This window comes from Pteropus alecto, unplaced genomic scaffold (genome assembly GCF_000325575.1).
Source record: "Pteropus alecto unplaced genomic scaffold, ASM32557v1 scaffold92, whole genome shotgun sequence".
NCBI classification, from domain to species: Eukaryota; Metazoa; Chordata; class Mammalia; order Chiroptera; family Pteropodidae; genus Pteropus; species Pteropus alecto.
The window spans coordinates 9,808,859-9,820,537 of NW_006432447.1; the positions used below are offsets into that span (position 1 = coordinate 9,808,859).

At 33.7% G+C, this 11,679-nt stretch overlaps 1 protein-coding gene across 1 annotated transcript in view; it reads left to right on the forward strand.

The window, feature by feature from the left end:
• CAPN7 (calpain 7) overlaps positions 1 to 11,679 on the forward strand; it is a 32,398-nt gene that overhangs the window by 18,896 nt on the left and 1,823 nt on the right. The window contains exons 13-19 of the mRNA XM_006907254.3: positions 3,713 to 3,857; positions 3,992 to 4,091; positions 4,374 to 4,509; positions 5,083 to 5,158; positions 8,632 to 8,777; positions 9,472 to 9,534; positions 10,136 to 10,266. Of these exons, the coding sequence (XP_006907316.1) occupies positions 3,713 to 3,857; positions 3,992 to 4,091; positions 4,374 to 4,509; positions 5,083 to 5,158; positions 8,632 to 8,777; positions 9,472 to 9,534; positions 10,136 to 10,266 (797 nt within the window). The remainder of the gene's footprint in view (positions 1 to 3,712; positions 3,858 to 3,991; positions 4,092 to 4,373; positions 4,510 to 5,082; positions 5,159 to 8,631; positions 8,778 to 9,471; positions 9,535 to 10,135; positions 10,267 to 11,679) is intronic.

The window sequence follows — 11,679 nt, forward strand, 5'->3', positions numbered from 1 at the left end:
AGATAAATAGTCAATATGAAAATAAGCTTGAATTTGAGGAAAATTTCTGTGAATATTGTATCATTTACTTTGAATAATAAGACTGTTCTCATTTTTCAGAGGAAACTAGACAGATTACATGTTATGAGAAAAATAGGCACCTGTGGTTTGACTTGAAACCAAAACATTAAAAAATTGCTGAATGCCAATAAAGTAAGAATTTTAAATAACAGCCTTTTTAGTGAAAAATCGGCATTATTCACACAGTATGAATTCCACATGGCAATTGTTCTGTAAAGATTAAGGCATTTTAGAACATGTGTAGATAGAGTAAACTGTGGCCTGGTGACAGGTTTTTCACTGTGATAATGCTCACAATCACTCTGTAATTCTATGAAAGTTACTGACCCAGCTTGAGCAGACATCTCATACTGTGGAATTGGCCTCAATTTCCTTTTGTTTCCATGAACTCTTTGTAGTCATGGTTGATCTTTGCCTAAAGGCTTCTTCATGTGTGTGAAAATTTATGGAGCTTTTCTTCATTATTTCTGATTGAGTATATATTTGAAGAGTTTTCTGGGTTCATCATTTTTGTGGGTTTCTTTGTTTTTGTTTTGTCTATTTTGAGATACTTCCTTAGTTCTGACTTCTATTTAAAAATATTTCCGTATTTATCTCATTCAGGCATTTGTCTCCAGAACCTCTTTTGTGTAGATACGCCTCATCTTTGACTAAATCTACTCTCAGTCATCTGTCATTCATCACATTCTTCAGTTAGTAAGATTTTCTTATCTTGAGTGAAAATATTATCCTTTTTGACTGCTTCTAACCTTTCGCATATTTTAAAATCTTCATTTTAATCTCAGCAGTCCTCCTTTGGGTCTTTTTTTTTTTTTTTTTTTTATCCTCCCGAGTGATGTTCCATAGTCTACTATGAAGGTACATCTCAGTTTCAAGCTGCTGTCTCTAAGTCCAGACATACCTTACCAATGGATTTCTGAAACTATCCAAGGCTTTTCTTTTACTGCCACTTGGACATAACTTTGCAAGTAGAATGTTTTATTATAAAGCAGATTCTTTTTTTCGTTTTTTAGCATTTCTTCCCCCTTCCAAGGCCCTCTGAATTGCTGGTTCTCTACCCAAACAAAACCTACAGCCATATCTTAGTGTCCTTGAATGTCAGTGATGCCTGGGACCTGCTTCTGGAAAGTTTAGTTGTAATTTCCTCTGTTTATATATTTTTTCACATTTTTTTATTTTATTGAGGTTTTCTTTTCTCATATATAATTAATCATTGTAAAAAAAAAAAATAGACATTTGAACCAGAGGGGAGGGGAAAGTTAGATGGGCTCGGGGGGGTATCAAGTATGTGATGACAGAAAGAAAGCTAACCATGGAAAGTGCACATACAGTGTAAATATATATATGCCTTACTGTTAAAATGTACAGCTGAAACTTATTAGATTTCGTTAACCAATGTCACCATAAAATAATTATTTTTTAAAAAATTAGACACTTGAAAACAATCTGTTTTTAAGGTACAAAATTAATATATATTATGTAGATGTTTAGTATCAATAAATTGTTCAGTCCTTTCTGCTCTTAAGTAAGTTTTGTCTGTTTGATTCAATAGTTCTATAGCAAATATTTTCACAATAATTGTTTTTTCTAAGAATGTTTCCTTGCAATCCTGGCAACTTCAGCTCTTTGCACCAGTGACATTTGAACTAAAATTGGGCTTACTGTGAATGACTAGTATAGTTGCTCTTCAGGTGTTCTTATTTATGCTTCTTTACTTTTTTGTTATGTCTTTTGTAATAGTTTTGTTTGCCTTTATCCTTCAAAGTGGTTCGAAAATCTTCAACCATTTTACATCCCACTTCCAGTTATTTAAAATTTTTTAAAGTGTACTATTGCTCATGGTTTTCTTTTTTTTTTAATTTTACTTTATTTTATTATTAGTTTCAAGTATACAGTGCATTGGTTAGACATTTAAATAGCTTATGAAACGATCCTTCCTTGATTGTCATCCTCTACACATAGGGTGAAAATCAAGGAAGGATCTGCCTCTACACATAAACATTACATTATTGCTGACTGCATTCTGTATGCCATCCTCCCCATCCCAGTAACCATCTATCAACTAATTTGTACTTTAACCCTTTGCTCCTTTATATTTCTTTTTTTAAAAGTGATAGAGTCCTGAAATAAGGCAGAATTCCTGCTCATGTACACCTAGGTTTTATGAAAAGAAAGGAACTAGAATTCAGTGTGTTAGCTGATATGTGGCAGGGGCAGGAGTGAAGCACAAGTGGTGTAGAAGAAATTCAGAAAAATTGTATTAATGAAGATTCTAGAGAATATAGCCCAAGATAAATGAGTCTTGCTTATGTCTAGAAATCACATTACCCCAGGCCAAGATTTGCCACATTTAAAATAGCAGAATTTGTTTTTTAAAGTCCCCAAAACAGTGATTTATGAAATCATTAGAGAAAAACTATGATTTTCTAAGTTGACGACTTGAAATAAGACAAACACTCTTGGATTTGCAAGCTCTTTTGTTTTTCTGAATCAGAGTAATCAATTCTGTAGACACACCCAGTATTTATGGAGCACTTACCTTAACATTCCATAAACTCAATGGAGACTTCTGAAAAAGAATAATACTGTAACTGGCTCAAGGAGTTTACCATCTTTTTGGAAAGACAAGATTCTTACATTTGCACAAGTAGGAAACACTATAAGACAGGATATTAACTGTTTTAAGTTAATGTAATAGAGTTGTTAGCACTATAAACTTTAGAGGAAAGGTCATCATTAAAAGAAGAAAATTATTGCGTGCTAGATATTTTGCATATGTTACTTTATTTAATCTTCACAACCATCTTCTAGGAGACATTATAATCATCATTTCATTACATATGAGTAAACAAATACTCAAAGAAGGTAAATGACCAAAGCAGGTGCCCATAAAGCTGTTAAATAGTAGAGGTGGAATTTGGTTCTATTTCATTCTGACTCCAAAGTCTGTGTTCTTTTTTCATCACTGCTCCAGTCTTCAGAGTGACAGTCAATGGAGGAAGAAACTAAAGAAGATCTGAAAGGAAGGGTAGTTAAAAGGGATCGTCGAGGGCCTTCCAGGAAAGGGAAACAACATGAGCAAATGCCTTTAGAGGTGAAATTGAATAAGGATTATTTGTGGGGTTGTGAGAGAAAAGATTAGGCTAGAGCCAAAGATACACGGGATGTGAGTACTAGAAATTGGTGAGGACGGAGTAAAGTAGGCTTTGAAAGGACATAAAATAACCAATGTTCTAAGTCAACCTGATTGGACTCCCTTCATTGACAGAAATGTTCTCTGTCTTTGCTGTGCAGTGCATTAGCTACGAGCTTCACATGGTCCTTGAACACTTGAAATGTGGCTAGTGTAACTGAGTAACTGATTTTTAAATTTTTTTTAATTTTATTTTAAATAACCACATGTGGTTTAGTGACTACCATATGGACAGCATAGCTCTAGGGATAGATAGCCATTTACAGTTTTGATCAGATATGTGACATGGTGAAAGTGTTCTTTAAAGAATATTAATTTTAAATTGATGTGGTGGGAAAAGAATTGACAAGTATTCAGAATACATCCTTCCTTAGAGAATGATATAACTAATAAAAATATGGTAATAACTGTTTTGCAACTTTGATGTCTCATGTTTTTTGTGTTTTTTTTTTTAAATAGGGGCTGCGATTTATCCAGTTGAAAAATCCGTGGAGTCATTTACGTTGGAAAGGAAGGTATAGTGAAAATGATGTAAAAAACTGGACCCCGGAGTTACAAAAATATTTAAACTTTGATCCTCGAACAGCTCAAAAAATAGACAATGGTAAATATATCTTTTTGTAATTTTAATACCATTTGATCTTTAAATACATGCTTTAACAATGTGAGATGTGTTTAACTAATTTGGTATTCATCATTAAGATATTCTTTAGATTAACAAAGACACCTAATTTTCAGGCATATTTTGGATTTCATGGGATGATCTCTGCCAGTATTATGATGTGATTTATTTGAGTTGGAATCCAGGTCTTTTTAAAGAATCAACATGTATTCACAGGTAACTTTTTGTGCATTTCAGGGTATGCTTTATAGTAGTCTCCACTTTTTTTATTTAAAATGAAATGATTAATTTAGGAAGACTAGTATTCTCCTTTTGTCATGCCCACGGTTGACTATCATGTAATAGTTACTTCCTTTAAATTTTGCCTGGTTATACCAAAAATTTACGGACAGAAAAATCTGATAATTATATCTGAAACACAAAACTTTTTGAAAAGTAATATATTTTAGCTCTATGGGAATTTTAATTACTACCTTCTTTGTTGACTTTATATTTTAGTACTTGGGATGCTAAGCACGGACCTGTGAAAGATGCCTATAGCCTGGCCAACAACCCCCAGTACAAATTGGAGGTGCAGTGTCCACAAGGTGGCGCTGCGGTCTGGGTTTTGCTTAGTAGACACATAACAGACAAGGTACTGATGCCCTTCTTAAGATATTCCATACAGAAATTCTTTGAAATGTAATTAGACCGTTGTGAATGAGATATCTAATTTGATCACCAGCCTGTTTGATTTATGTAGGTGGCTTGAAAACTGTATTTTCTTAGCTAAATGTATATTTCCCTCTAAGGAAATTTATCATTTATAATCATACACTTAGAAGTCTTATTCAGAAATCATCCCTGAAGAAAAACAAGGAGTTTATGCTTTTTAGTGAGAGTTTTCATGTTGATTATATATACTTTAGGTCTTAAGAATATTAACATTAAGATATGGTAAAGGGGTTTTGGAAATTTTGAATCATGAGGCCTGCCTGATTCTGTAATGGGTGATGATAATTTTAATAGCCTCAGTCTCCTTTTAATATATTTGTTCATACAGTATGGTCAATATATTGAAAAGACAGTTTAATTCGTAAAACCAGTGTTTTTAATTGCACTAAATAGCTGAAATAAATGCTCTAAAAGTTAGAATTATTCTTTTTATCCACTTAAGAGCATTTTTGAGCCCATTTTTCTAACCACTTTGGATTCTTTGTGCTTTTAGGATGATTTTGCAAATAATCGAGAATTTATCACAATGGTTGTATACAAGACTGATGGGAAAAAAGTATATTACCCAGGTAAGTTTAGTAGGTAAAAATTGAAACAAACATTAAAGTTTTGATTACATGATTAAGTTGAAAATGACAGATTTTATGTAGATAATATGCATAAATTAATTATGCTAGACTAATAGAAACCACTCAAACAGGTGAGTGTGTATTTATGCTGCTGTGTGTTTTGTTTTGATTTGTTTTTAATAGAGACCTCAGGAATTTTAGATTTCTCCGTTTTTACACATTGCTGTCAGTTTTATTTCTGAAACTTAAATCATATCTTTTTCTCTGATTGAAAAATCTGTGGTTTTTCGTGGATTCTTGGATAAAATCCAAGCTCATCACCATGGTGTATAAAGCTTTTTATATCTGGGCCTTAACAACTTCCCGTCCCCTTTTATCTCAGGCCTCCTTTTCACAGTAGCGACGAGGGCATGACATGTTTAAGAGTAGCCAGCACCACAGTGAGGTGCTGGCTACTCTTAAACATGTCATGCCCTCGTCACCTCTCTTTCCACACAGTTTCTTCCACCAAGAATCTCTCCCCTCTCTGCTCTCTGCCCACATAGTCTTTTTACCCTCTTCTGCATAATGAACATAATTAAGATCCAGCTTATATGTTATTTCTTGTGTGATAACCTTTCTGCCAAAGTGAATCTTCCCTTCTGAGGGCAGCTGAGACATTTAACATATTGAAACCGTTTTTGTTTTCACAGTCAAAAAAATTTATATCACTTACTAAGTGATAGGAACTATTTGTTATAGTCAGGGAGACAGATAAGCAAAAAAATAGTAATGCATGCTTGTAAAGAAACAAATAGGGTCATGTGTTAGTGACGGGTTGCTTGTTGGATGGGTAACCATACAAGGCTTCATTGAGAGGGATAAGAGGAACTCTGACAAAAATGAATCAGTCATTCAAAGAAATAGAGGGAAAAGCAAAAGGAACAGGCAGAGGGAACAGCAAGTGCAAGGACTCTAAAATGAGAAAAAGATTGGGTTTTTTTTGAAACAGGAAAAAGGCCAGTAGGCCTGGGGAGGTATGGTATCTGAAGAGGTCAGAAAGGTATGCAGGCTCAGAAGCTCACATGAGGTTCTGTATGCCACACGAAAGGGTTTGGATGTGTTCTAAGTGTGATGGGAAATCTTTGGAGAGTCTTAATTAGGAAAATGACATGATCTAATTTTTTTTTTTAAGAAGATTCTTAGTAGAATATATTGGAGGGGCAAAAAATGAAAGTAGAGAAACCAGATAGGCAATTTTGGAGAAGAGATGGTGGTTTGAACTTCAGGTGGAGGAAGGGAGTAGATAGATTTGAGTTTCAGTAGGATTTACAGGACCTGAGTTGACATAGGGGGCAAAGACTTATCAAGGATGATTCCTATTTTTTTTGGCTTGAGCAATAGAAAGGTGTACTATTTACTGAGATGGCTAAGTATTGGTGGGTAGGGAGGAGCAGTTAATTTTTGGTTTCGTTAAATTTGATACCCTATTAGATGCCAAGTAGGCATTTAGATTTCTGAATAGAATTCTGGGATAAGGTATAGAGTGTAGGTGTAGATTTAGGAGTAAGGAGCATATAGATGGCATTTGAAGATAGCTCTGTATTAAATCACCTATGGAAAAAAAATAAATCATCTATGGAGAGAGCTGTAGGTATAGAGATGAACACCCCAGACCTGACCACTCATGAACTCTGACATCCTAAGGTTAAGCAAAGGAAAAGTTACCATAAAAGAATTTGAACAGAGTACCTGATGAAATACAGAGTAATGTTTCATATAACCTAGGAGAAGAAAGAAAAGAATGGACAACTGCATTGATTGCTATTTTAGAGGTTGATTAAGATTAGGTTAGAGAAGAGACTATTGGACTTAGCATCCTAGCAGTCATTGTTGACCTTGACAGGAACAGAGTTGGAGGAAGGGCAGACTAGAAGGCCAATTGGAGTGGTTTAAGATGAGACTGTGAAGGAAGGAAGCAATTATTGACAGTTCTTTCAAAGAAATGGGCAATGTTGGGGGAGCTGTTATGAAAAGTGATGTTGTTGAGTTTTGTTTTGCTTTATCATAGGAAAATATGGCACTGTGTTGAAGGCATGTAATTGATTCTCAGTAGGCAGTATCTCTAAATATTCTGGAACGGGCATGGCACATAGTAGATCGAATGATACATGTTGGGTTAAACCAGCCAAATTTTCCATTTTTGCACATTGGTCATTATACAACCAAGAAAAAGCACAAATGTTGCGACTGTATTCCTAGCATTAAAGCGTTATGTAACTTTCAAATTTTAAATTTCTTTACTCTTTTTACTTGGATTTTTTTAAAAACGGTGCTCCCTTTTTAACAGTGATTTTGCCTTTGTAAGGTACTTTCTGGTTTGTAGATTTATTTTCATCACAGACCTCTGAGATAAATGGAACAGGCCTTATTGTTCCTCATTTGACAGAAGAGTAAACTGAGACATAGAAAGGTTAAAAACCTTGTCCAAGATCATAGATGTGCCCATTCTTTTTCTCTTCGCACTAGATTATACACCTCTAAGCTTTAGAGATGTATTACCTATTTGAGATACTAAAATGTTTAGTGTTTCTAATAGATCACATTGTAAATAATTGGTGTTCGTAAATAAGCCAAGTGATATAGCATTGATCTTAAATGACATATGGCAATTAAAATGCATGAAACGATTTTATTATGTCAGCTTCAATGAGACTAACAAAATATATGTCAAGCAGCATTGTTTGTGAAGGCAAAATATTGGAAATAATCTGAATATCCAGATTGTCTGGATAACTAGATGGGGGCTATAGATAAAATGTGTTGTAGTCATACAATAGAATATTAAATAGGCAGTTTTAAAATAAACCATATCTGTGTATAACAACATGAATCTCAAAAACATTGAAAAATGAAAGATGTAAAATAAAACACATACAGTCCTTTTTTTAGATATATGCTCACAGAAATAAATTTACCCATTCATTCTTTTTAAGGGATACGTGTGTGTGAAAGTTTGGAAAGATGTCCTTCAAATCTATCAGAGTGGAATGGAATAAAACGAAGGGTGGCGGTTAAAAGGGACTTTGTTTTATGAAGAAGCTAGTATGGCAAAAAAGAAAAAGTTAATTGAATGATAGGGAATTTTTATATGTTTCTTTGTATCATTTTTAAAATTTTTCCTTAAAAGAAGAAAAAGCTAATCCTAACTTTAAAATCTTATACTAGAGAAAAAGGCGCAACATAGGGCAAGTAATAGGGATTACTTTATACGTTATTGAATATATTCTAAAAGATACTTTTGCTGATTAGAAACTTTTAAAGTTTTATATTGTTTAATTGTAAAGTTTTTAATTGAAATTATAATTCTTTAGTACTATTGTATTTAAAGATAGAATCAATTAAGGGGATGTCTATTTTTTCTACCATCAACCATAAAACTTAAATTTAAAACTAAAGTCTTCTTTTCTATAAACACACTTGTTTATTTGCAGCTGACCCTCCCCCATACATTGATGGGATTCGAATTAACAGCCCTCATTATTTGACTAAGATAAAGCTGACTACACCTGGGACCCATACCTTTACATTAGTGGTTTCTCAGTATGAAAAACAGAACACAATCCATTATACAGTCCGGGTAAGTAAACCAATATACAATGACAAAACAATAATATAAAGTACATAATGTGCTCTGTTGTGTAAGTGGGATTATTTCTGAAAAATAATTGTTATCTATAATTGTATTGCTTGTTATCTATGTATATTTGTGTGTATGTGTTTGTATGTATATCAGTTCAATATTATTATGACGCTTTCTGCAGAACATGATACTTTTGAAAAGTAATCTTTTATTTCGAATAACATTTTTAATGAGCATTTTAGTTTTCAGAGTTACAGTTCAGTCTTGAGGTAATGTATGTTGAATATAAGACTTTGAACTTAGGGAATCGATGGCCTATGAACATTGCTCTCATAGTTAGGAAGGTCACTGTAATTTGGTTCTGCTTAGATATTTCCATAGACCAGCAACGGAGCTCAATTTGAATAGATTTTTAGTGACATTGGGGAGCTAACTTCACTCCATCCTTCAGATGCAGATGCCGAGGCCTAGAGAGATGGTGACCTGTCCTGAGTCACACACAGCAGCAGAGAAAGCCAAGACAGATCCCTAGCTTCCCAGTTCCCAGTTCATTAAATCTAACTTGATACCAGGCTGCCTGCAGATCATGATGTTTATATGTGCCAACTAATTTTTCAGTCTTCCAATATATTTTATCACTTTGTTTTTATAAGTATAAACTTTATCAGTACAATAACTTTTTTTAATCTAGGTATATTCAGCATGCAGCTTTACTTTTTCAAAGATTCCTTCACCATACACCTTATCAAAACAGGTAAGAGAATTGTTTCTTAGGATCATAATCTCATAGACCTCTTAGAATTCTTTTTTTTTTTTCTCATTTTCTCTTTTTATTCACATTTAACAATTTCTTACAAAATAAAAGTATTCTGGGACTTGAAAGGAATAAGGAAAATGTAAGTAGCTTCCACCCAGTCTGGGTTGGAATACAAGGTCTTCAGTGAGCAACATTAAGTGATTCTGTGGGAAGAAATAAGAAGTTCAGAGAAAGATTAATGCAATCTTTGGTCTAAGGAAGGCCATGTGGATAAACCTCTTAATAGAATGAGATTGACTTTGCAAGGCGGGCTAGATGTATAGAGGATGATTTGAGGGAGCATTATTGTCAGGGAGAACAACTTGATTGAAGACTGAGAGATGGAGATGGGGTTCAAGTAGCAGTAGCAGCAGAGTAGCCTGGCTGAAACGGGAGTTTATTTGCACCGTCAGTGGCAAATAAAGAATGGAGAGAGGGTGGAGCCAGAGTGGGAGGTTGTCTTCCCTTTTTTTGGAGGGAGGCATGTAAAGGAGTTTTGTCTTTAACGTGGAATTGGAGAATGTGAAGTTTTGTTAATATAAAAACTTTGTTTTATTAGATTAATGGAAAGTGGAGTGGTCAGAGTGCTGGAGGATGTGGAAATTTCCAAGAGACTCATAAAAATAACCCCATTTACCAATTCCATATAGAAAAGACTGGGCCATTACTGATTGAGCTAAGAGGACCAAGGTTTGTGATAAGTAACTTTCTTAAATGAATAATGTCATGCAAAAATGAGCTTAGTGGAACAGAATAGTGTTTTGAAACAAACCCATGCAATATGTGGACACTTGATTTATGATAAAAATGATATTGCAGAGGAGTAGGAAAAGGACAATCTGTTCAATAAATGGTGCTGGAATAATTGAGTATCCATGTACCAGAAAGGTAATTAAACCCTGTCTCACAGCAAATCTGAAAATCAGTTCCAGGTGGATTACTAATATAGCAGATATCTTTAAAAGATTTTTAAATATAAAAACGTCTGCAGTTTTTTAAAAATTCAAATGCAAACAGGCATGTCATAAGAAAGATAATCCAAATGGCCACTGATTGTAAGAGCCAGAAATTTGAAAGGACCCAAATGTTCATCAGTGACATTTAAGATTATAGTCAGAGTCCTGCATAACAATGGAAATAAATTATAGCTAACCACATGATGGATAAGTTGTAAAAATAAGGCTAAACAACAGAAACCACAGTATGTACTATATGATTCCACTTAATGAAGTCAAGAACAGACAAAATTAAACTTTTAAAGATGTACACTTTGATAGTCACACTACATAAAAAGCAACAAAGTGATTGCCGTAAAAGTTAGCTGTGTGGGGCAGGAGTTGTGGTCAGAAAGGAAGATACAAGGGACTTAATTCTGTGGTGCCAAGAGGGTTGTGTCGGATCTAGGTGGTTGTAACCCAGGTGTGTGTTCACTTCACAAATTGTTATATATTTTACATACATTGTTATGTATCACAATTTTAAAAGTTTTAAAAAATAGAAGATACAAATAAAGTACTTCTAAATAAAACTAGGCTTAATTTTGCCTGCCTTACAAACTAATTCAAAAGAAACTAAAAATCATTTAGATACGACTAAGCTCTTTTTCCTTAATCATTTAAAAAACTTACCAGCTTATGATAGGTGAAATAAGAGATCTAATCGCCCTTTTGTATTTAATTTCTAGATAGATTAAACATGTAAAAATGTTTGACGATGTGTATTTTTTCCTTTATTGCCTAATTCATGTCTTTTGCCCATTTTTCTGTTGGGAGTTGCCATGTTTTTTCATAACTGTTAGCATGAATAAGCATATGTCTGTAAGGATACTAACACCTTCACATATTTGCAAGTATTTTTCCAGGTCATTTTTTTCACATAGAAATTTCATTTTAAAGTAATCAACTCAGTCTTCTGGTTTATTTTGCTGTGGGCAGGAAATCTCACCCCAGTAGGCACTTTTCACCATATTTTCTTCTAGTTCTTTTATGGTTTTTTTACAGTCTGTTTTTTAAATCCATATGGAAATATTTTTATAGTTGGCATAAAATACAGTTTACCAATTTTTTCTAAGTTTTTGTTACCTCATCACCATCTAAATAAATA